At 38.5% G+C, this 26,793-nt stretch overlaps 1 protein-coding gene and 1 non-coding gene across 3 annotated transcripts; one reads left to right on the top strand and one right to left on the bottom strand.

Moving 5' to 3' along the window:
- Window positions 1-8,279: 8,279 nt before the first annotated feature.
- Window positions 8,280-20,893, bottom strand: med16.L (mediator complex subunit 16 L homeolog). 2 transcript variants are annotated; one of them, XM_018250705.2, is made up of 14 exons: window positions 20,418-20,893; window positions 18,252-18,359; window positions 17,889-18,058; window positions 16,912-17,343; window positions 15,618-15,723; window positions 15,330-15,485; window positions 15,020-15,228; window positions 14,220-14,426; window positions 13,205-13,415; window positions 12,795-12,928; window positions 11,604-11,796; window positions 10,698-10,911; window positions 9,130-9,213; window positions 8,280-8,811 (listed from the first exon to the last, which is right to left on the bottom strand). In XM_018250705.2, the coding sequence occupies exons 1-14, from the start codon at window positions 20,551-20,553 to the stop codon at window positions 8,685-8,687; spliced, it is 2,487 nt and encodes an 828-aa protein (XP_018106194.1). In that variant the 5' UTR covers window positions 20,554-20,893; the 3' UTR covers window positions 8,280-8,684.
- A 208-nt stretch (window positions 20,894-21,101) lies between these two features.
- LOC121396350 lies at window positions 21,102-21,208 on the top strand. The gene has a single exon (XR_005962997.1). It is a non-coding gene; the product is annotated as a U6 spliceosomal RNA (small nuclear RNA).
- The last annotated feature ends 5,585 nt before the right edge of the window (window positions 21,209-26,793 follow it).

Genomic DNA, 26,793 nt, shown 5'->3' with positions numbered 1-26,793 from the left:
ATTGGGTTTCACTCTTTCTCTATTCTAGGATTTTTTCAGGTCAGATATCAGTACCATATAATAGTAGATTAGTAGTAACTCATTTGAGAAATAGCAGCTATTAGGCAGAGGCAACTTTACAACTATTGCTCTGTGAGGCTATAGCTTCATTGTTAGTTAATTTTTATTAATTAGTCTTTCAGTTACTTGTTCATACCACTGCCTCATAGATGCTGAAATTCCAAACTGTAGAGCTGCTGAGTAATGAACAAAAACCCAACTACAACAATAAATAAACATTGAATACCAGTTGTAAACTGTCTCAGAATACCTTTGGCTGCTTCATTTTGAAATTGAATTTAAAGGTAAACTTCCCCTTTAATATGGAATCTTTGTAGATGGGGTTTCTTGGAAAATAGAGATATCACAACTGCCAGATGAGTGATTCTCCCACAGTGTATTGGACAGTTATTTGGCTTGGTTTACATCCCGATGAACTTCCTCTAGTCCTATAATATCAGACGTTTGTTGACAGGATCTGTACTTTATGCAACTAAGCTGTTTATTCTCTATAGTATGGCAGCTTCAGGTGTAATTTCGTCATTCAAGTAGCTGTTCAGAGAATTCCTGTCTTCAATTAGGAAACAGTCCAATTCAATAATGCGGTATATTAATTACAATATCCAAAATATATCTTATTTAATTACATGCTTAAAGAGTAGCCAACAGTTTGTTGGATGCAGTTCAAGGACTTTAAGGGAGAGAATTAGGGAGCTTCATTCTCAGATTAATCATAAAGATGTAGCGAAAACAAAAATGTTATTGAACAGTTTGCTAGGTGTTTCATACATGATTCAATTGCTTAACCATTCAAGGAATTGAGAAAATCATTTTAGATCCCAGAGCTGGCAGAGGTTACAGAAAAGTACTTTATTCACTACACGATTAAAAATATATCCAGATACACTATAATATGGGCAAAAATATCAAGACACCCATTTTAAAATCGATTGTTATCAGTTAAAACACCCAGTGACATTGCTACTGTTTGTCAGGAGCTTTTTTTTCCTATTGCGGGAAAGCAGCCGCACACACAAATATAACAACACAGCCAGGAGTGATATATGTCACCAGAATGCAAATACATTCTCCGGAGTGATAAATTGAGCTTCATTCTTTAAAGGCCCGATGGACAAGTCTGGGTTTGGTAAATGCCAGGAGGAATAATGTGCTGTGGCTGGTTTTCATGGTCCAGGGAAACCAACACCTTAATGTTACAGTATACAATGATATGGTTAATGGGGATGAATTTGACCGGCAACTGTAATTCAGGTCTGATGTTCAACAGCAGTCCTTAACCTTATTAATGCTCTAATGCAAACAGTGGAAATTCTTCCCAAAAGTCCGGCTGTTAGAGCAGCAAAGGGAGAACCAATGTTATATAACCCCCTTAGTTTCTCAATGAGATGTTGGGCTGACAAATATTGAGAATATAGGATAGATATAAATGATTGATAAATAGTAGGGATGCACCGAATCCAGGATTTGGCCTTTTTTGTCAGGATTTGTATTTGTATTGGCTGAACAGAATCTCAATCATTAAAATCATGTGACTTTTTGTCACACAAACAAGGAAGTGAAATTTTTTGTAACCCTTCCAGGTGCTTATTTGCTTATGCAAATTAGGAATTGGATTCGATGCAGGATTCAGGTGAATCTTTTGTGAAGGATTCGGCCAAATCAAAAAATAGTGGCTTATGTAAATTATGACAGATGTAAACAACACCAACTAATGGAAAAGTAACTACAAATAAAATTGTATTAACCTAGTTAGGCTTAGATCCAATGCTGTGTACAATAAAAATGGCCCAGGGGACAATCCCACAAGCTTCTTAATGCTCCATATACTGAGGGAAGCAATGTTGCAAGGGCTATTCCATGTATATCGATGAAATTACTGGATCATTGGGAGTAAATGGTAGCACCACTGGTCTGATTGCCCTTTTAGACATCAAAAAGAAACCTGCCACAATATTGTTAATGAACCATTATTGCTATTTTGAGTCCTACTCAACCGCAATCCGCAAGAGCCCCGGTACCTAAACTGTTCTGCATATTCCAGAGGAAAACAGACAAACTGACAAGTCAGTTTTGCAGTTTTCAGACCACTATGACAGCAACCTGATGAGCTGAGCTAATTGACCAAATTGCTGACATGCGGGAAGCAGAAACTGCATGATTTTCTCACGTTCTTATGTGAGAAGATGAGTGCAGGTGTAAAAGGGTGACTGTCAAAGAATTGCATGAGCTTTGATAGAGCTGGGACTCCTTTTTTTATTAATAACATGTATTTATGGATGACCAACATATTGCGCAGCCATCAGTGTTGGTAATTTAAGTCCTTTGCCACAATACTGCAAGCACTTCCCTGGCCAGTTATTGGAATGTGTCTGATGTAAATATAATAATAGAACAATAACAGAAAAGAGATAACTTACTGAATATGGAATGTAGGAAAAGGTAAAGCACACATTTACATTAAAGCGCACATTTCATTATCACTGAGGAAAGCAACAGCCCACATAGTTTTTTATATGAAACAGTAGAGCTACATATGAAGTCCCCCATGGACAAATGATTTATAGCATTAACTCAGTCCTTTCCCTGTCATGTTTCCTGGCCTGTACACAAGGGTGGTGATTTCCTGAACACATTTACAGGATTCTCTGTTGTATTCCTGGAAACAGACACAAAATTTATGGCAAGGATTGATTGGTTTTGAGCAAAACATCTACATCCTGAACTGTTTTTATAGGGGCAGCAAATCGGTGCAAAACACAGGCAAATATTTTAGACTTAGCTCTGTTTTTGGATGCATGTGTGTCCCTAATAGTAGCTTTTTGGAGGTTCACCTTTAAGGATAGGTGGCTCTGTAATGACCACTGTTATCAATATGTCTGTTTCTAACTGAGACATAACGGTGGTTCTGTTCATTGAAGAAATACCCACGGCACAGTTTGAGCACAAAATAGTGTGACACCACCTTGTAAAGTTCAGTGCAGCTTGGCTGGTTTTTATTTTGAACAAAATCACAACTTCAACTCTACCTCAAGCCAGGGAGCAGAAAACACTCAATGGAGTATAGAATGGAAGGCCAACTCTGCTCTCCTCTATTCACGCCAGGGACGCATTTCTCAGGCTTTTTGCTGAGCCAGTACACAAATACAGCCATGCTTGCTGGAATGCTATACATATTTCCCTGGAGTTAAAGGTTTACCAGTTACACACTCGCAAAAAAGACATGTAATCGTGGTCATTCCAAACACAACTCTTAATTCTTTGCATTTTTTATACCTCCTGCAACTGTTATGTGTTACTTTTCAGAAATATCTGTGCAGCATATTTTCTCTGAATGAATCATTTTCTATACAAATCAGATGGATTCCTGGAAAGCTTTGTTTGAAAAGTTCCATTTGTATGGAATATCTCACAAACTAAAGCGCAGCGGATGGGTCTTAGTATAATCTTAGTTCATTATCTAATACCCTGTAGCCAAGTTGAAAAAGAGATATGGGGTGCAAACAATGTGCTCATTATTGCTCATGCAATGAGCTTTATTTTTTTTTTTTTTGTACAAAGGAATAAATATGACAAACTTAGGGGTGTATGTATGTTTTTCCCCTGCCTTCACTCCAGTGAACCAATATGGCTTAGACTGCATTCCTTAATGAGCACTAGGTCATGCCCTCATTCCAGTCTTTCATTCTTCACTTCATTTGACGAGTGGCCTAGAAACAACTGAACTGAATGCATTAGTAACTGATTTTTTTATAAAAATCTGTAAAAAAAAGAAATTGTAAACATATATCTGGCATGCAATTGATTTGACCAAATTATTCCCAAAGTGCGTGTAACCTTGAGGGAGGACCTTTTTTGGCAAAGGTAGCAATGTTTCTTTACAGACAGAGCATCTAAATCACAGCTATTGGGTGTAGCTGATGAAATCCCTCTAGTTTTCAGAATCTAATGCATTGCAATATATATATATATATATATATATATATATATATATATATATATATATATATATATATATCTATATTTGACTATATAGTGCTACTCAGATACACAGCGCTATAGAATTTTACAGTTTAGAAAAGTACAAGCATTATAATATTATAGCTAAGTATAGTTATACAGAGGTAAAGTATCACGTGGTAAAAGAGCTAAAAATCTAAGGGGCAGATTTATCAAGGGTCGAAGTGAAATCGAGGGAATTTTCGAAGTTAAAAAATTCGAAATTCGAAGTAATTTTTGCATACTTCGACCATCGAATAGGCTACTACGACTTCGACCTTCGATTTGAAGTAAAATCGTTCGACTATCCTAAATGTATGAATAATACAAAGACACAAATAGGATGGAAAAATTAGGGCCAGATTTCAGGTTTGTGCACCTTTTTGTGCAGTTTTGAACCAAAACTATTATCTGATTGTAAGGGTCCAACGCAGTCTTTTAAACAAGTCAGGATTTGCAGTAAAATTAATTTGTGATGGTCTGAATAAGAAGAGAAGCACTATGTTACTATGAAGTATGTATATAATTATTCTTTATTCTTAACCAGATAGCATTTTGACTGGATGCTGGAATACGGAAAATAAAATGGCTCAATACACATAAATATGTTCTTACCCATAAGGCAAGTGTAGGTATAGACCTGTGCATTTATTTTTAAAGGGGTTGTTCACCATTAAATTAACTTTGGGTATGATGTAGAGAGTGATATTCTGAGACAATTTGCAATTGGTTTTCATTTTTTATTATTTGTGGTTTTTAAGTTATTTAGATTTTTATTCAGCAGCTCTCCAGATTCAGAATATGAGTAATAAAAAAATAGCAATAACAAAAAATGTGTTACCGAACAAAGAATTTGTTTTAAGATGGCTCCTATTTGAAAGCTGGAAAGATTTAAAAAAAAAACTGTAAAAAATAAATAACGAAAACCAACTGAAAAGTTGCTTAGAACTGGCCATTCTATTACATACTAAAAGTGAAGGTAAAAGGTGAACCATCACTTTAAAGCGAAAATAACTATAGTTAAATGCAATGCAGATACAAAATGGCAGCAATAGAAATAATGGATGTGCAGTTAGGTTAGGGGTTTTCTCCAGTAGTCACATGGAGTAGTGTCATGTCTGTGGCAGGTTTCACATTTGACACACAAAGTTGTTACACTGCTGTATAGATATGTGGAATTGTATATTGTGTTCCATGGCATTAATGTAGCAATGTTTGTCGTATTTAATTATTTTTGGCGTGTTTGTTTACACAGCTTTATACATATGACAAGTACATTTTAGTAAGCAGTTGAATGTGTAGGCTTCAGGAAGTTTCCACTTGAACAGAAAGATGCCAATGTAACAACAGATGGAGAGTTGCTTCACTGCAGGATCACACCGCATTAAGAAATCGAGCAGCATGTATTTATTATTTTAATACGGTTACATTCCATGTCCATCTTTTTGACTACAGGTTTAATTTAGCTTTTGGAGGTTAGACAATGACAGCAAAATGAAGAATGTCAAATGACAGCGAGCTCTACTGCATTGTTATTATTGCATGTGTAAAAACAGACAATTCAGGGCTTGGCTTGCTTTCCATTAACCATTTATCTTAAAGAATCCTAATGAATGCTTCATTAATGACTGTTCATAACTTGTATCACTATAAACAAAAGTCCACAAAGGGCATTTGCGCAATTACACCTAGCTGAGTGACATTAAGTGAGTAAAAATGGATAAAGTACTAATGTAGATTTATGCGACTGTAAGTCAAATCTATTGTCAAAAGGCATTCACACCAGGGCTGGAACTAGATTCTTCAAGATTCTTCTGCCTACTCCTAGTTCGGATTCGCTCTCATCTGCAGTTCTAACCTACTCCTGTTGCTCCTCTCCTCTGTTCCTCCCTTCACGTTTCCCCTTTTTATTGCCCTGCCCAATTTTATGGCACGTGCGAGTGTGCAGGGGGTGGGGCTAGCCAACCAGGTTACCTATAGTGATGTGTGGGCCAGCCCAATAGCCGTGGGTCGGGCCGACCTCGAACTCTTCTTTGCGGGTGGCGGGTTGAGCTCTTCTGCTCTCCCCGCCCGTCACATGTCGGCTTCCGGCTGTGTCTTATATAGACAATGTGCTTGCTCAACCCGCCCCCCCTTTGTGATGTCATCAGCGGGGCGGGTCTAAAAAAGGACCCTGGAAGTCAGCTCGGATGGGCGCAGATGGCTGGAGGGTGTGAGTATGAGAAATCCCACCCTGCACACCACCAGTTGCCTAGGGCGCCCTGTCGGCTTGGCCCGGCCCTGATTCACACACATTTAGTGAACACAGAAGAGCTACGATAAACAATGTGGCCATAATGTTCTAACTTTAAAGGAAAACTATACCCCCAAAATGAATACTTAAGCAACAGATAGTTTATATCAAATTGAATGACATATTAAAGAATCTTACCAAACTGGAATATATTTTTACATAAATATTGCCCTTTTACATCTCTTGCCTTGAACCACCATTTCGTGACTCTATCTGTGCTGCCTCAGAGATCACCTGACCAGAAATACTACAACACTAACTGTAACAGGAAGAAGTGAGGAAGCAAAAGGCAGAACTCTGTCTGTTAATTGGCTCATGTGACCTTACATGTAGTCTGTATGTGCGCACAGGGAATCTTACGATCTCAGGGGGCGGCCCTTATTTTTTAAAATGCCAAATTTCTATTTATGATTACCCAATGGCACATACTATTAAAAAAGTATATTATTATGATAATGGTTCAATTACATGAAGCAGGGTTTTACACATGAGCTGTTTTACTCACTATCTTTTAATAGAGACCTACATTGTTTGGGGGGTATAGTTTTCCTTTAATTGACTCATTGTTTTGCCTCTGCCAAAGTGTCAGTGGTTTTCTCAGTTTTCGGCAATGGCCGTCTGTATCATGGCCCATACACAGTGAAACACTGTAGACCATTTGTAGCTTTCAATGTGAACAAAAAAATGTACTTAAGATAATATAAAAAAATAAATGCATTTACTCTTCTTTGTAACACCGTAAAGGAATTCAAGGCATTTCTGTCCCCGACTTTAGGAGAAAACAGTGAGGCCCAGTTTAAATGGATGAAAAAAAACATTTGGATTCATGTCAGTGTTTTGGAGTAATTATTTCTTAAAGTATACTTATAATCTGAAGCTCAAACCATTATATTTAAATTTCCTGCTGGCACAGTATGTCCAAAATGTGAATAATGCTGACCTCTATAGGTCAGTACCAGTAGTGATCTCTTTAGATGTGATTTTTACAGCAACAATACCTTCTGGATTGTGTTTTGTATAGGAACAACCAGAATGCGTGGGACCTGGGCTTTAATGTATGTAGAAGGAATGGTTTTACAGAAAAAAAGGACATCATTTTAAATATTTCAATTATTTGATTAAATTGGAGTCTATGGGAGATAGCTTTTTGGATAACAGGTTTCCAGTATAATAAACTTCTGCTATTGGAAACCTTGTAAATCTATAATAATCCACAAACCGCTCAGGCCTATTCAATAGGCCATTCTGATCACTGTGGTACTCAGATGGAGAACAGATGTGGATAAAACGTCCCTCTCCACTTGTCAACACTCCTTGCTGTCCAGCTGTCACTGCTCCATGTGTTTTTAGTTGCACGCTTGTCATTTGACTAATATAACAAACAGTAATGAGCTGTGACAGTTGGTGAGGGGGCATTTTGTCCACCACTCTTCTCTACATGATCAGATAAATAAAATGGTTAACAATAACTGAAGTATGACTCCAAAATCTTTACTTCAAAGTTCATGCCCATGTAAATCAGAGCACCTGTGACATCAAGCAGGATTTTGAGTTTGGTCAAGGCACCCATAAGACTCCTAATGTATCCTTATAACCTTTTCCTTCCTAATTGATCTTCTTTCCCACCCTTCCATAGTACTTAGTTTATAAGCCAGAGCTCATAGAAATAATTAGAGAGCAAACAGAGGCCACCCACCCCCTGGAAAGCTACTTCCCTTATTTCATACCAGTCCAAGTTGGAATACATAGCCCTTTTAAGCAAAACATTTGGAAAAAGAGAAATCAAATATATACATAGATTATTTTATAATAAAGATTAGCCCATAAGAGGTCCATATATAGTTGAATCTGGCTGTCAATTGATCCTCCATAGAATACATACTAAGAGCTGCTAGGAACTCAGTATGAGCCACAAAGCCGAACAGCAATGGAATTGTTCATTTTCTGTTTAATGTTTGATCTGTACAAGCTCTTGGCAAATCCTAGTGTGGGACAGAAAGGAAACATTTACACACCACTATCCTAAAAAGGATATGGCAAAGATGCTCGGTAACAGTCTTTAATTACTTAGGTTCTTCTGCTTTCATTGTACTTTCATTAAGCTGGTTTTTTTTACCGTTGATTTATTATACAATGAACCATTCAGAGAATACATCAGGGTGAGCTTTTATCAGTTACTGAAAAGATTCTATGCATCTTTTTCTCCATCTTTTACATTCCATAACTGGCACAATGGTTTGACCGTTACAGTTTGTGTACCACCAAGCAGCCATAAGGCACTGTCCTGGAAAAATTCTCTCAAGTCTGATTTCCAACAGACACGGGAGTGAGGCAGTCAAGAGTAAGCATGGGGCATTTTTCTCCAAAGACCCCCACACAGACACGTTTTAATCCATCTCTGTTCCCACTGCTTCACCGCTGTTGCTTTATTTGGGGACTTGAGCATTGTCACACAGCCACACCTACAGTGAAAAATGAATTAGCAATTAAGCACAGCATATTCTACTATTTACTGCTGGCCATTTTGTGTAGAACAACCCAAATCAAATAGATCTTCCCCACAACAATATGGATATTATTTGTTACTGTCAGGAAACTAGTTTAGGTATGTCGATATTTATTAAAAAACAATACAGTAGCACAATAGACAGTAGCTAACATGTCCAAACTGTTTAATGAAATATTGCCCACTCTAAAGCTGGTGCTCTGCCCAGCCATTCTGGCCCTAAACGTGTTACCCATAACCCTCTTTGATTTATGACCCTATAAGGCTCTCTTACCTAGTGCAGGACTTGCAGGCCTCCGTAGGGAATGTACCTAGGTGGAGTCTTCTCAGGTGATCAATCTTTGGTTGTGTGGGGGACCTAAGGAAGATCAGAAAGACAATCAGAAGATCTTTCAAGGGGAACTATCATAAAACAGAAACATCCATGTTACAGTTTTCTGTTTATACAAACAGTTCTACAATTTACATATTCTGCATTATATAAAGATATACCCCTATGTTCATAACAAATTACACTGCCTTATCCATCGGAATACCTTTCTTCCTTGTGACAATGTCAACACAGAGCTCTGCCGTTGGTCTATATGGTGTAAAAATATGTACCACCTCATCGGCTTTGGAGAGCATTATAGCTTTTTATGAACTGTAGCATACCTGCTTTTTTTTGTAAGTTAAAAGTTTTTTTTTTTACCAATTTTTTAGTTTGTGTGTAAGTGTAAAAAGCATGTCAGTCAGTATGCTAGGAGTAACATAGCATAAGGGAAGGAGAACCACTCCCACAGAACGGTACCACAGTATGGCGTCTGAAACTAAAAGTGACTTTACATTACAGCTAGTTTGTTTTTCTAATGGATAAATACTAGCATAATATTTTATGTAACATACCATTAACCATTCTGAGATTTACCTTAAAGGAACAGTAACACCAAAACACAGACATATTTTAAAGGAATGCCCTGCACTAGCGAAAGTGTTGTGTTTGCTTCAGATACACAACTATAGCTGCTGTGTAGTCATGGGGGCACCCCATTGTATACTAAAGAGCTTATCTGTTATTGCTGTGTATCCTGTGCCTTTTCTCCTTTTTCCATGGCTGCCTCCATGGCTACACAGCAGCTTGTTTATATAAACGTTTGCAGTGTTTCTAATGAAAACATGACAGTTTTACCAGTGCAGCACAACAGTACATTATATTTTAATTTCTTTAAAAGACTTTATATTTTTGGTGTTACTGTTGCTTTAAAGACTTTTACAGGTAGGCAAACTCCATACATATTAAAGTGGACCTGTCAGCCAGACACAAAAAGCTGTATAATAAAAGTCCTTTTCAAATTAAACATGAAATCCAATTTCTATTTTTTATTAAAGCATTCATAGCTGTTGTTAGCTCATTTAAACATCTCAGCTGTCAAATATTGTCTGCCCCTCCTCTATGCCCTGGGCATAGAGGAGGGGCAAAATTACTTTCACTTTCAGCACTTCCTAGATGTCACTGCTCTCCCCACATTTCCTCCATTCTCTTCACCGTTTAATTGTGTAGCCAGCGCATGGGGATGGACATCAGGTCCCCCATTCTGGTGCACAAACAAGATTCTGAGATGATGCAAGGCTTGTCTTAATAACAGTGTCCACAAAATGGCGCCTGCCTGCTTGCTATAACTATGAATTTCCAGACTGGTGGAAACAAGATTCAAATAATTTATATAGTGTAATTAAACTTCATTTTGCTTGACTGATGTGATAAAATAGGATTATGAATAATTTTTTTGGGTGACGGGTCCCCTTTAAGTAAACCAATAAACATGTAAAACTCATGTTAACCCCTTGAGTACACACACTCACCGAGTATGGGCCTCATAGTGCACTGAAGCGTAGCTAGGAGCTCCAGGGGGTTTTCCAAACTGTAAGCGTAAGGGAAGTTTGCTCTGAAGTCGGCTAATAATACCATTTCCAAGGGGCAGCCAATCCATGTTGGGAATAAGGAGTTGGCTGGGAAGCAGACAGCATTCATCTATTAATGATTCATCTGGGTCACATGGGTGAGACTCGTCTCGGCCTGCATGGTAGCGACACATAGAAAGTGGATTAGAGAATGGATACAAAATATTTCTTCAAAAGGAATTTGTGTATTTAGCAAGTAAGGCCAGTGGCACACTAGCCAATCCATTCTCATCCCATCTTGGTGCAAAAATGCATATATTTTCATGTTTCTGCCTGAAATTCAACGGGAATTGGAGTGGACCTGCATTTTTATCCATTTACATTTCTACACAGTTGAAGAAAATGCATTCCGTACCACTGGCCTAAAGCAGAAGAATATTTTTTGTCATTCAAGCATGCTACCTTAAAATATGTGACTAATAAATCTTGGAGGATGCCAATTTTTGTAAAAATATGATTTTGATGATGATGCTGCTAAAAAAAACTCGGGTCCATTTCTGCAGCCAAAGCAGCAAGCATCGCCTACTGTATGTTTTATTTGACAGAGGAAGTTACCCACTGCATAGCAACACTTAGATCCTCTCACTACAAAATTTAAGTAAAAAAAGTAAAAAAGAAACATCAAAGGCTAAATAATTGGTGTTATGCTTTCAATACATCTCTTAAACAAGGGTTTTCTGAATCAGTTCTGCTTTGCCACAGTGACTTTAATGTCATGTTGACTGAAGTCCACACATGTTCAAATGATTTCCTTTGAAACATTATATTCTAGAATAGTAACAGCTATTTCTTTGTAGTAATGCTTACAGCACAGCCAAAGACGGGTCAGGAGGCGGAATAGCAGTGACATGCTGTCTTGGGTATCTGAAGTTGCTGTATATACTGGCAGGCAACTTGGTTTTAGAAGACCCCAAATTCGAATCATCACCATCATTTCACGTAATGTTCCAAGAGATGCCCCATCACGTAAAAAACTGTGCCCAGGCCGGACTGACGAACCCTGTAGACAAAGGCACAGAGTTTACAACCACAGGAGATGAAGTTAAGGCAGAACAATGAGTTCTAAAGAAGTCTGAAAGTGGCAAAATAAAATAAAGTAAGATGATCCCACCAAGGCTGGAAAAACAAAACTAGCCACTCGGCTCTATTCATCTGCTTCTGTTTCTATACTAAGATTTAGTTATTTTATGCATGCTGTTTTGATTGAGAAATGCAGAACACTTATAGGGTAAATTCATATTACTATTAACTTCTAGTATGATTTACTTAATACAGTATATGGAAATTTTAACATTCCCTTTGGGTATGTTTAAGTGTTCTGATGTTGCTCTGCTCTGGAAAGAGATCAGAAGTCTCACACACCCTTTTCCCATCTTCTTCCTGAGCAGAGCAACATCAGCAACACTTCATTGTTTTGCTTCTGTAGGTACAGTATACCTGTCTTTTGACTGTATAGTTACAGGAACTGACCAGCAACTCTGAAAAAATTATAATGTAAATTGCAAAACTGCTTTTTTTTGTTTTACTTATCCTTTAATGTAAATCTAAACATTATACATTATTTTAGATGCAGATACAATCTTTTTGGCCACTGCAAGACCAGGTGGATTCCCGGCCTTGCGGATACAGACAGGCCTAGAATCAATCCCTACTCTCTGATCAGCTTTCTGTTGTGCCTGAACCAGAGCTACTGGGCAGCCCGGGATGAGGCACACATAGCAGATTTTGGCACCAAAATGCATACTTGCTTTTGTTTTTATGCCAAAATCTGCTCTGTGTGCACCCATGCCAACGCAGTGTCTCTGGGTGCAGGCTCATGAGAAAGCTGATCGAAGCCTAGGGGCTGAGTATCGTCCTGTGTTTATCCGCAGTCTGAGAATTCATCTAGTGTGGTAGTAGCCTTACTGTGTGTTTCTAATTGAAGTCCTACCTTATTAGTAACTCTTCTAACAAAAAATATCAAGCCAATGCTATCAATCAAAAAGCAGAAAATGTTACCTGGTTTGGTAAGCTGACCAACAGATAAAGTACAAAATCTCCAAGCCACTGTATAAGTTGCTGAAGAGATTGAAGGGTTGGCATGTCCAGCACAAACTCCTCTGTCTTCAAATTAATCATAACCTTGTCTATATCTGTGTACAGAGAGATACAGCTTAGTACATCAGCTTATCCAACGGTTTGAGCCCAGATGTCAACAATCAGATCATGAAAGGGCATATGGCAATTCGTAAAGAAAGGGCCACATCAATAATAAAAAATGTAGACATTGTAGAACTAGATTTTTAAACCTGTCCAACTGATCCCTGGTTGATTTTGGATTGTCAGCACCATACACGGGCTGCTCTTGTCTGCCTGTTTACGATCATCTCTATGCAAAGGATTTTCTTCCCAACACAGCTCCCACTCACCAGTATCAGTGAACTTGTTGCAGATCTCAGTAAGTCGGTCTCCAGGACTCTTGTCAGGAGTATTGAGAACATGAGGACGAAGTAAAGATTTTAATGTACAACTGATGGAGATAAGGAAGAGCTTTGCATGATAATCACAGACACGGGTAACAGTGGTCTGAGACAGCTTACATAGAGATGCCTTCATGGCCAAAATCCGAGTGGAAAGAACCTAACATGACAAGAACAGAGATGTTGCAAATTGGTACAGGACTGTAGTAAATGGCAATGTGTAACTTTTTCCAGTTTAACAAACAAAGAGCACCATTTACAGCAGATCATTGTGCTTGGACTACTTCCACTATAAAAGTTGGGAGTAATTAAAATGGAAAATAAGAATCTATACTAGTAGTAAACTAGTATAAAACCAGTTCTGTCTCAGTGGATAATACAAGCATGCATCAAAATGCTTGATTTTTTTGATGATAGCACCTTCTGTATGCAAAGAAAACATTGAGGATGTTCAGTGAAACTTAAGACACATACAGATATCTGTATGTTCACAACAATCTGAATATCCCAACAATATAAATGCACAATAGATATAGGTTCATCTGTGGACCTGACTTGTTTGAAACATAACCTAGCGAGGCACCATATCTGCCTGTGTATGGCACATCATCAGGTTTGGATGTGAAGAGGCGCAGCTGCCCTACATTTCTTGATGTTCAAATCTTTCGGGTGCTCGGCCTAAGCAAACAGAACATTAGAGAGGCAGCCATACTGCACATGGTCCCTTGTATGTTTATTACAATACTGTGTCATGGCATGTATATCTACTTTAAGGAACTAAAAGCAGACATGAAACAGACTAGTATTAAAGGTAGGTAGGTTCAGCTGAGTATATGTGATCAATAAGATACTGTTTATGTTAGCGCATATTCGTAATATAACATATCTCCACACTACATAATCTCCATAACAATCTATAGGTCATTAGCTATATTACTCAAATACAGCTCTGCATTGAATTTACCTGTTGAAGTGCTGCATTCTGCCTGGTGTATTCCTCATTTAACTTCTCTACTAGATTGTGTACCATGCCGGGCTGCACATGAAGCAGTATATCCCACCAGTCATACCCTGTCACCATGCAGTATTCCAGCAAGAAAAGCAGGTGACGTAGAGATGTTGACATATCCAAGGAATGTCCCATAGAAGGAGAGACTCGCAGAATACTTAGCTGTGGGGAAAAATCAAAGGTTACTCAAATACAACAGTACCAGAGAGAAAGTACTATAATTATACAGGCCAGAAATGGTGCATTATTCCAAGCAGCAGTTCAATCATATATTCTGACACCAGTGTCTTCGTTTTAATGAAAAATAGCAAAAAGCTGTGGTGTAAATAAAAGTTACTGGGCACCATTACAAAATAATAAATAAAATATAAATATTAGCATCCACTAAATTTTACAATAAAGCATTTAACGAAACTTCGAAACAGTGTCCCAAAGAGCTCTCTATCTCTCCTGGTTTCTGCAGCAGCAGAAAGGTGTTCTGTTTTAAATAAATCGATGGCTACTGTGTAAACTAATCTTATCAGAGTTTTGCATTATCTGTAAAATTATGATTTTTGCATCTTAGCGGTTATGTTGTATTATGATTGTGATTATGTTTTGTGATTGAAGTTCAAATACAGTATCAAACATACTAATGTTGGTTTACTTTTTTAAAGATGCTGCTTTGATAAATGGATTAAAAAAATAGCTCATCATTGGAAGCTGTAATTTTAAGTGGCTTCCATGCAGGTACCCCATCTTTAAGTAATTCTGACCTTGCCCTGGGTATCCAGCCCAACCAAAGCAAGTGAAGTCCATGACATCTGCAAAGCTTTGAAGTGGATGCAAGGGGTAGGTGAACGCTGTCGTTTTAAGCTGGGTTCCTCAGAAGGCCGCAGGGAAGATCCATACAAAACAGCCATTGGCTGAAGAGAAAGCCTGTGAACTATCTGAACATTTCCATCATGGAAAGCCAATGCTAGACCTGTAAAAAATATGGAGAATGATAATGACTAAGAGTCTTAAATTTAAAAAAAGTAGTCCATTGCTTTGCAGATCATGAGAAGCTAGTCGGTAATAACTCACCAAGCCCAGGATAAAACTTGGTTTCACTTGCCACCTTGATGTCAGTATTTGTGAGAGAGATGGGTAGCTTGGGCAATGCCACAGCAGAAACACGCTCTAATTCATTGGTGGCTGAGAGGATGCGCCACTTCAGAATCATGGGCTGCTTGTCACTTACTGCAAGAGCAAAAGATGGTTATGGCAAGAGAAAAATGTGGAGAAATGGCACTAGATATGATTTGGAGTGAGGGAAGCATATAGGTGAGGAAGAAATGTTTAGCAGGAATAGGAAAATATTAAAATGCTTACCTGCTGGGGAAAGTTGCTGGAATATATTATTAAGTGGAAGACCCTCTTTTCGCAGAGACCAGCACTCAGCTATGCTGGAACACTGATTGGAGGCACAGAGTAGAACCTAGACCAATTAAGATAAAACACAATAAGTCCTGTGTGTTCTAAACACTTAAACTACTGTTGATTCTAAAGGGCAAAGAAAGGGTTAAGCACCAATGTGATTGTAATCGCTTGCCTCAGACTCTTGGCTGATAGTTACATAGTTAAATCGGGTTGAAAAAAAGACAAAGTCCATCAAGTTCAACCCCTCCAAATGAAAACCCAGCATCCATACACAAACCCCTCCATACTTTCACATAAATTATATATACACCCATATCTATACTAACTATAGAATTTAGTATCACAATAGCCTTTGATATTCTGTCTGTCCAAAAAATCATCCAAGCCACTCTTAAAGGCATTAACAGAATCAGCCATCACAATATCACCTGGCAGTTCATTCCACAACCTCACTGTAAAGAACCACCTACGTTGCTTCAAATGAAAGTTCTTTTCTTCTAGTCTAAAGGGCCTCTGGTACAGTGATCCTCTTTATGGGTAAAAAGGTCCCCTGCTATATATAATGTCCTCTTATGTACTTGTAAAGTGTAATCATGTCCCCTCACAAGTGCCTTTTTTCCAGAGAAAACAACCCAAACCTTGACAGTCTACCCTCATAATTTAAGTTTTCCATCCCTCTAACCAGTTTAGTTGCATGTCTCTGCACTCTCTCCAGCTCATTTATGTCCCTCTTACGAACTGGAGTCCAAAACTGCACTGCATACTCCAGTTCACTGAAAAACACATTCTATCTGGGGTAGTATTCTAGTGAGTGCTGCACTGCCATCTTTTTTCCTGTCATGATTCACGCTCCAGTCCTGGACACATGTTCAGCACAGTAAAAATTTTGCTCTCTTTACTCTACTGTGCACAGCCCAGGCCAGCTGCAAGAGATCCATGGAAAGGAAAGATTATTATTATGTATTTATATAGCGCCAACATATTGACTTGTGAGCGCCGCCACCATTTCATTTTGTGTCCAAGGCATCCTTTGCACAATGCTAGGTAAGTGCATGCTCATAACAGAATTTATTTGCCAATTTCTGTGCTGCGTACATTTGATTTTAGAATAGAAACTATTAAATGAAGCATTCATTCATTGCATTCTGTTATGTTTCCGAACAATACTTGTCATCATTCTTTTTTAGGTAATCCTTTTAGAGGAATTTAATTTAATTCTCATTTACCCACCAAATTTCCTTCTCACCTGTTCTGACATATCCCGGGCAAGGAATTTAAGGTGCGTCACAGCTGGGAACTTGTCCTTACGTGCGGGATCAGTTGTACAGCGCATAAAGAGAGAAGGAAGGATTTCCGTGTCGATTTTGCACTTTTCGCTTACTACGGAAACACAAACTTTGTAGAATTGTACTGGAGATGTGCTGCTCCCATCGCACGTGGCCACAACAATGTTTCCACCACCAGTAAATGCAATGTCTGCAAGCGCCACACGACAACGTAGTCGGCACAGGCTTTCTGTAGCCGTCAGCACCTGCCCATTAGGCTTCAGCAGAGACACTGTAACCAAACCACTGACTGTGACAGCAATCCAACCCTCCATTGGCTTTCCACCAAACAAAGTAAGAGATGGGGAGAACTTCACTCGAGAGAACTTTTCCCCAAAACTGGAAACACCAGACTGCAACAGAAAAGAGATCAGTTTAAAGCATGGTAAATGTATTTTAAAAGAAAAACAGGATGATAGGAAGGCAAAACCCTAAAGAATAAAGCTGGCCATAGATGAAAAGATGGTATGGTAGGAAATGAAGATTCATACGTTTTTCGCACCATGTGTGGATTGTGCCGACATTTTTCGTGCCATGGCGATCAGTCTTTCAGTCATTTATATCAGCTACCGATAAGATCTCTGCATGTATTGCACTGTCACTACTATTTGTCAGATATAACTTTTGTACAATTGCTTCCTGTCAACTAACTGCCCGAGCAAAGTGCGATTTGTTCTCTTTACTACTTTATATTAATCTGAATGGTTAGTTGCAGTTGGAAGATTGGAACGGACGTTCGTTTGTCTGATATAGCCTAATAATCTGCGTCTATGGCCAGCTTAATGAAACAAACTAGAAAAGATGAGTAAAAGATGGTCTTAAACAGAGACCATCAAAGTGAAGTGAAAGAAATCTTTAAGAGCTCACAAACAAACAGAATACTTAAACATGCATCAACCTTTTCAACGTGGAGAGCAAGTTTGACTCCATTGTGCAACCAAGACAGAGCTACAATGGGATCTCCATCCACCTCACTGCCTACAAGATTCTGCCAACTGTTGGCTAAGTGGTCAGTCATCCCCCAGCATTTGATTCGACCATCTGCATCAGCTGAGAGCAGGCGGGAACCTAAAATGCCAATGAAACCAAAGAAACATAACAGTTACAAATGCTGCTGCCTGTGTCTCTTCAATGATTACATTTTCTGTATGTTGTCTGTTTCGTTCTCTTCAGGTCATATTTCTCTCTGCATTTCCCCTTTAAGTTCTATTGATTTCTTGTTTTATTAAGCTTAAAAATCCTTCAATTAGTTTTACTGTACCAGACTGGTCCCACTCCAAGCAGGTAATAACCTCCTGGTGCCCAGAGTTAATGGAATAGACATCCCAGGGATGCTCAGTGTCAAGGATATGGATCAAATTTGTGATATCTATGAAGAAAGGAAAAAAACAAGTTATTTCAGATGATCTGTATTTAATAACTGCTGCTGGTCCTGCAAAAGTAAAACTTTTTATAAAACAAAAACCCTGGCAAATAAACAACCTGGTGAGAATTATGCTATGTTGCAAAGTGAAATTAAAGTTGCTTTTACCAATAAGACTTTTAATAAAAATTATTTCCACCATTAAGCTTACCTTTGTGACCTGAGGGTGTCCAGCAAAATTAAAAAAAATATGGACCTTCCTATTTCCTTGATCAAACTAATTTCTCTCTCCCTTGATATGACATAGTTTTCTTTCTAACAACAATGCCATTGTTCTGTTTACCACCTCGTATACTATTTGCTCATCAATGTGCTGGTTACTGGCGTTGTGACACGTAACTTTGTTGTTTCCCCCATTTGTTAAACCCTTCCCTTAAAACTGAATAAATGATGAACACTATAAAAAATAAGACTTTGAATACATTTGATGAAGGGATAGCATAGGATAGATTTTGAATACAGTTGAACTTTTTAGAAAGATAACAGATTTACAAAGGTGAATTTGTTGTATTTCAAGTCATATTTTTTGATATTTGATTGGGAAGAAGGTGAGACTACAATCATTAAAGTGGTTGTTCACCTCTGAGTTAAATTTTAGGGGCATATTTATCAAAATGTGAGATTAGAACTCACCACAGAAAAACTCACTCACTTTCTAATTCATTCCTATGGGATTTTTAGAATTGTATTTATCAATGGAGTTCACCATTTGATAAATATGCTTTTAAAAAATCCCACAGGAAAGAATAGAAAGGGAGTGTTTTCTTTCTGTGGCGAGTTCTATTCTCACATTTTTTATAAATCTACCCTTTAGTATGGAGACATTTTACGGTTGGTTTTAATTTTTTTTATTATTTGTGGTCTTTATTCAGGTTTTTATTCAGCACCTCTCCTGTTTGCAGTTTCAGCAATTTGGTTGCTATATCCAAATTACGTGAGCAACCATGCACTGATTGGAATAAGAGACTGGAATATGAATAGGAGAGGGCCTGAATATAAAGATGAGTAATAAAATGTAGCAATTACAATAAATGTGTAGCCTTACAGAGCATTTGTTTTTAGATGGGGTCAGAGACCCCCCCCCCATTTCAAAGCTGGAAAGAGTTAGAAGAAGGCAGCAAGAAATAATAAATAATTGTATTGGTCACTCTATAACAGTGATCCCCAACCAGTAGCTTATGCTTGTTGCTCTCCAACCCCTTGGATGTTGCTCCCAGTGGCCTCAAAGCCGGGGCTTATTTTTGAATTACAGGCTTGGAGACAAGTTTTGGTTGTATAAAAATCAGGTGCACTGCCAAACAGAGCCTCAATGTAGGTTGTCAGTACACATAGGGGCTACTAAATGACCAATCACAGCACTTATTTGGCACCCCAAGAAAATTTTTCATGCTAGTGTTGCTCCCCAACTCCCTTTACTTCTGAATGTTGCTCACAGGTTCTAAATGTTGGGGATCCCTGCTCTATAACCTCATAGGAGCTGCTATTGAGAGTGAATACACACACTTCAGCACTTAATTACTTGTGGTCTTTATTCAGGTTTTTATTCAGCACCTCTCCTGTTTGCAGTTTCAGCAATTTGGTTGCTAGGTCCAAATTACGTGAGCAACCATGCACTGATTGGAATAAGAGACTGGAATATGAATAGGAGAGGGCCTGAATATAAAGATGAGTAATAAAAAGTAGCAATTACAATAAATGTGTAGCCTTACAGAGCATTTGTTTTTAGATGGGGTCAGAGACCCCCCCATTTCAAAGCTGGAAAGAGTTAGAAGAAGGCAGCAAGTAATAATAAATAATTGAATTGGTCATTCTATAACCTCATAGGAGCTGCTATTGAGAGTGAATACACACACTTCAGCACTTAGGTTGGGCTTATTTAATAAGCAGATTGATAATATATACAAAGTGATACATTTTTTTGTTTTCTAGTGAACCCAAATAGCTTTATGATTGTCATTTTAAAGTAGTAGTATAGAGAGACGTAATGACAAAAGGAACAGTTACCTTTCTCCTCCTCATTGCGCTGATCTGTGGTGAAAGCAATAAGATTGCGGCAAGACCAGGCGCAAACTAGTGGGATTGATGGGCAGTGACTGGTCCGTGGCCTTCTGTCCCATTCACAAATGTATGCTACATCCATGCTGATTGATAGCAGCCGCGCACCTACTAACGAGGGTGTGAGGGGAGACGGGCTACAGGGAAATGGCTTACATTGGAAATGGATAGACTAACTGCAGCCAAAGAGAAACAAAAGGGAGAGTAGGCGAAGATGTGCACTGAAACTTCGTGAAACGGAGTTGCTACTAAACTGCTCGTGTTACTACTGGGTCCGGGAATCGCTAGGATAACAAGAAGGGTCTACGGAAAAATAATAATAAAAGTCCCGGTTACAGCCTGCGCGTCCCACAGAATAAGCGCAACACGGGCGCTTTGCGATGACGTCATCAGTAGATCAGCATGCAGACCTCTCCCAGCGTGCACCGTGGCAAATTCCAAAATTTGCTGATATCGTTGCAGTCGGTTTATGGTTTCGTTTCATTTAATTAACGAGTAGAATGATAATTGTGTCGCTGTATTCAGTAATAGTTCTTGCTGCAAGCATACATTGAAATATAACATGATGTCACCCCAATAACAAACCGCCAGCAGCCAAGGCCTTTAAATACTTGAAGGAAGCAAGTTAGGTTTGTGCTCGCTTCGGCAGCACATATACTAAAATTGGAACGATACAGAGAAGATTAGCATGGCCCCTGCGCAAGGATGACACGCAAATTCGTGAAGCGTTCCATATTTTGTGCATTTGATGAAGGAATAAATGGTGTCCATTTCCACCATTTTGTCAGATAGTCACTTTAAATTAAACTACGGATAAAATTGGATGATTTTTGCCAGGAAGTTGGTACAAATCTATCATACATACAAATTACAAAACTATCTCGCAGAATTCATGCAATGTTTCCACTGTTAAAATAATAATATAATAATAGCAATAACAAAAATTAAGGTAACTGAAAGGGACAATCACAGGCCATAGGGTCACTATGTGGCATGGGGGGGCATGACATTATTTTAGCCTGCAGCCAACCAGTGTATATTGGCAACTCAATCTGGTGGCAAAGCTAAAGGGTAGTGTATGAGTAGGTAGTTCAGAGCAGGGTCTTATCTATATACAGTATATAGGCACCCTAGAGCCTGTGCCTAAGGAGGCAGCTTTAGAGTGGTGGCCCTCAGGTGGCTATATAACAAATTACTTTTTTTTGTGGAAAAATAATCTCCCAGCGGCCATCATACATCATACAAGTGAGGTCACACATACTAACATCACTTCCGGGAACTGGTGGTGCACTGAGAGGTGTGATCCTAGGGTGGCACCAGACCTAAATACAGTGCTAGTTCAGGACAGTGCTGTTTTTGTACTTTTACATATAGCTGGCTGATTAGATCTGCATATTGGATAGCCAGATTATTTTAAAATGAAGTTCTGCAAAGAAGTCTATGGAGTTGTGAGGGTCATAAAGAAAAAAAAATCACAAATAGTATTTGTCAATGGACTTTTTTTTTCACGCCATTTAATAGCACAAAAAGCATTACAGTCAGTGCCATTGGGCATCAGGTCGGGGAGGTGTGTGGTCTAGGGCACACCTTTTAAAAATCCGGCTCTGCACTCAGGTAGATGCTGTGGGAAGGGCAAGGAGGAACCAAGGCAGCCAAATTGTGGTTATTCCTGGGACCCTTTTTAAAGGCTACATAAACGCACAGGGGAAGTATCAAAGATAAAATTGAGATTACTAGTTTGCCGCTGGGGGGCGCCAAACAAATTGGCACAAACAATATGTTATGCTTTTCTTGTTTAGTACAAAACCCCTAATTAATAGAATCCTACTAAGCATACTCTTCATGAGACACCAACACTCCAGTGATTCCCTTGTATAGTTATACAGATTTTTATCCTTGGATTAACGCAGAGGTCTGACCTAAATCAGTATTTATTAAGTTACATATCAGAAAAGAGAGAAAGCACCCCGCTTAATCCCTCAACTAACAGCAGTCACAAGATAGACTATCCTGTAGCCTAATTCTTATAAGTACAAATTAAATTATAAAGTGCAGCAGGGTACTTTCTCTCTTTTCTGATTTGTAACTTCATGAGACACGTTAGGTTTATTCCTGTATGTTTCTACGTAATTAATGTGGTTGGGAAAGTCAAGATTTTAATAAAAAAGTTGTCAATCATATAAATATATGAAAATATATCTTGGCAACATATAAAAGATGATGAAGAACATAGAAGAAGAAGAACATAGTTTGTTAGACACAGGGATGCAATAAACAGCCAGGAACACCTTTGAACCCAATTTAACTAGGAGGGACAAGTTATACTGTTTTTTGTACAGCTTTATTTTTATAGCGCTACTAGAGAGACAGCCCTATATATTTTTACAATGTACAAAAATAAACACAGGGAGGATAAGCAATGTAATAAATAAGTATAACTATACAGAGATGAAGTGCCACAGGGTACGAAACATGGTAAGAAGGAGGCCCCTGTCCTGTAAATCTAAGTGGGAAGATGACAGGGAGACACAACTAGGAGGGCAAAAGTGCTGAAAGGTTTGGGCATTGATGAATGATAATTTTTTAGAGCTCCATCTGAGTTTTTGTTTTTTTTTGAAGAGAACGAGTGTTCCCTACACTGTGCAGGTTAACTTAAAATCCTTGGGATCTGGGGGTTAGGCAGGTTTGAATTGAAATGTTGCAGGTTTGGGTGAGGTGTGGGTCAGCATGGAAAAGTACACTCCTCCTCTCCTTCTTAAGATTCCCTTTCTTAGAACCAGAGACATGCACAGAAGTAGTGTACAATGACAACATTTTGCTGGTTAGGTGCACTATGAGTTTTCCCAGACCCACAAATCACTTCTATGGAGGAACTCACAGATAAAATTACATTAGCAGCCACTTATACCTTGAAAAATGATATGGCGGCCTATGACAAAATATGGCTTCCATGGCTAGCTCATGAAAACAACTCAACTTTTCCAGGCCCTGCACTCATAATAAAGAGACTGTCCCAGAGGACAACCAGAAACTCATACATTCAGATATCAACATCTATGTAACAATAATGGTACCCGACTGCCTTATGACTAATTTTTTTTGCATTGTATGCTAACAGTATACTATTCCTCCCTTACCTCCTCTCTCCCCATTATTCCTTTCTTCTTCTCTCTTCCCTCGCCCTCCATCCCTTTTTTTATCCCCATCTTGTCTATTGTTCCCCTTTTTTTAAATAATGTTCATTACCAGTTATGTGTTTACATGTAACTACTGATAACAGGGTACCGTGTGTCACGGATGGCCCACTTTATGTATCATAAAACTCAATAAAACTTGTCAGTTTAAAAAAAAAATTACATTAGCAGCAAGATTGAGGTATATCTCGGATGTGTTCCAAATCAACAAGGAGAGGGGCCAGGTTTGGGTGGAAAGACAATGGCTTCTGTGTTAGCAAGGTCCTTTTGAGGTGTTGTTGATTTATCCAGGAAGAGATAGCTAGGAGGCAGTTAAAGGTCTGGGTCTGAATGTCAATGCTCAAGTAAAGGCATGTCTAAATTAATGGATTTAATCTGCATATAAGCACTATTTAAAGAGGTGGTTACATTTTAGTATGTTATAGAATAGACAATTCTAAGCAACGTTTTGGTCTTCAATTTTTCTTTTTTATAGGTTTTGAATTATTTGCCTTTTTTCTGATTCTTTTCAAATGGGGGTCACTGGCCCTATCCAAAAAACAAATGCTCTGTAAGGCTACAAAGTTATTTATTTGCTACTTTTTATTACTCATCTTTCTATTCAGGCTCTCTAATTTTCATATTACAGTCTCTTATTCAAATCAATGCATAATTGCTGGTCTAATTTGGACCTTAGCACCCAGAGCTGCTGCATAAAAAGCTAAATAACTAAAAAAACACAAATAATAAAAAATGAAAACCAATTGCATATTGTCTCAGAATATCACTCTCTACATCAGGGGTCCCCAACCTTTTTTACCCGTGAGCCACATTCAAATGTAAAAAGAGTTGGGGATCAACACAATCATGAAAAACGTTCTAGTTGGTGCCAAATAAGGGGTATGATTGGCTATTTGGTAGCCCCATGTGGACTGGCAGCCTACAGGATACTTTGTTTGTTAGTACATCCATACATTCCAAGCCTGGAATTTAAAAATAAACACCTGCTTTGAGGCTACTGGGAGCAACATCCAAGGGGTTGGTGAGCAAATGTTGCTCGCGAGCTACTGGTTGGGGATCACTGCTCTACATCATACTAAAAGTTAATTGATAACTCCTTTAAGGCCAAATGAATAGATAAAGGTTTTCTAAGGGCAAAGTGAACAGGAAAAACAGAAGAGAGCTAAAAACAGAACCCTCAGGCACACCCACATTAAGCTCAACTGGAGAAATAAATTGATTAGAAACAGTAAGAGGATCGGTTAGATATGAAGAGAACCAGGATGCAGCTGAGTATATAGGATTTGCATTGTAATGGAATGCTCATTGATATCGAAGCAGAAGATAAATGGAGTAGAGAAATATGAGAATAATGTAGTGTTCATTAGCCTTGGTAAATTCTAAATAACTGTGGTATGCAGGTTGAAACCCAGATTGAATAGGGCCCAGCAGATTATACCGTAGGTGTGGAGAAAAATTAGTAATGTGAAAACAAGACAATTCAGAAGCTTAAATGAGAGTGGGCGATCGTTAAACAGGATGGGACCAGTGTAGCCTTTTTTTAGAATGGGCTTCACAGCGGTCGGTTGAATACAGAGGGGAAAGTTAAGCTTGGGAGAAATTGAATGTATATGTTGGAGCTGCACTAAGGACAAGAGTACACTGCTCTTCTGCTTACCCCTAGCAGGGCCAGAACTAGGTTTAGGCAGCAACATTAAGGCATAAGAGTGGAGGGGAGCAATTCTGATGGAGTGAATAAACGGCCAGTGTGAGTGGGGGGGGGGGTTATATTTATTAGGGTGATAGCATGCGGGACATTTTGTTGCTCACAGGAAATATGTGCTACTGCGAGTGACAATGTCCCCCTAGTCTCCTTCCCACTGCCAGTAATTTAAATCGTAATTGGGAACACATACATGTCACCTTGTGAAACTTCAGGGCTACTTTGTGCAACGTGTTTTCCCACTGGTACTTTACATTACTGCCGATGGGAAGGAAATTAGGATTGTTCTGTTGCCTGTGGTAATGTAAATTTATTGTTGGTGACACAATATCGGTGTACCTGGGCCCTTAAAGGAGTTGTTCAACCATGCATTGATTTGAATACGATACTGGAATACGAATAGGAGAGGCCTGAATACAAAAGAGTAATAAAAAGCAATAACAACACTATATTTGTATAGTGTCACACAGAGCAGATGGGTCAGTAGTGCAAGTGTTATAAGTCAGGCTTTTGGCTGAGGGCTTCATTCCCTCTGATAACTCATGTTTTCTAAACACCTAAAAATGGCTACCTGGTTTAAAGAAGTAGCTTAGAGAAGCTACATCCAAAAGCCAGCATAAGTTATAATGGCACATACTTTACCAGAATTGATGATACTGTAGATCAGACTTTAGCAGGCAATTTAGAATCGAAGCTTGGATAGTATTGTGGTAGCCTGCAGATAAATCGTCAAATAATTCCAAGGTTTAGAATTTGACAGTTTTTATTTAATGCATTACCTTGCTCACAATCGGAAGAGAAGTGACATTTTTTATATAACACAGACGGGTAGACTTCAATGAAATTATATTAACTTTCTGTTAAAGCATGCTTATAAAAATTTATGATGAACAACACGAAAGAAAAAGCACACAACTCTGCAATACAAAGTTCATGGTTGAAAAAAAAAAAAGTATTACTTTCTCTAGATGTGCTCTACAGTCTCCACTTCAGAAAATTTATCATTTCCTTCCTGGCCTTTAAAATGCAGTTGGATGGGCATTTATTTTTTAAGCAAACGTATTTAATCAGGATTTGTTACGGTTACAATGGCACCCAACTTTACTAAAAATTTGCTTACTACTACCTTGGTAAGATAATTCTATAACCTGATCCTTCCTATGCAAAGAGTACAATACACTTTCCTCTAGCCTTAATGGATATCATTACCCCTGCACCATCCCATGGAACAATGTTATTCAAAAAATGTTTATACGAATGTTGTACAGTGCCATATTGCCAAGCCAAGAATATACAGTATTCTGCCTATGTTAGATAATGGCAGAATGGCTGACATAGCCCTTCTAGGGAGGATGATTACTGGAGCATCTTCTTGCATCTTTATAGAAATAATAGATGGGAATGTTTTGGCCACTTTAATCAAGCCATT

Source organism: Xenopus laevis, chromosome 1L (assembly GCF_017654675.1).
Source record: "Xenopus laevis strain J_2021 chromosome 1L, Xenopus_laevis_v10.1, whole genome shotgun sequence".
Classification (NCBI taxonomy): domain Eukaryota; kingdom Metazoa; phylum Chordata; class Amphibia; order Anura; family Pipidae; genus Xenopus; species Xenopus laevis.
This window is presented reverse-complemented; position numbering and strand designations above follow the sequence as displayed.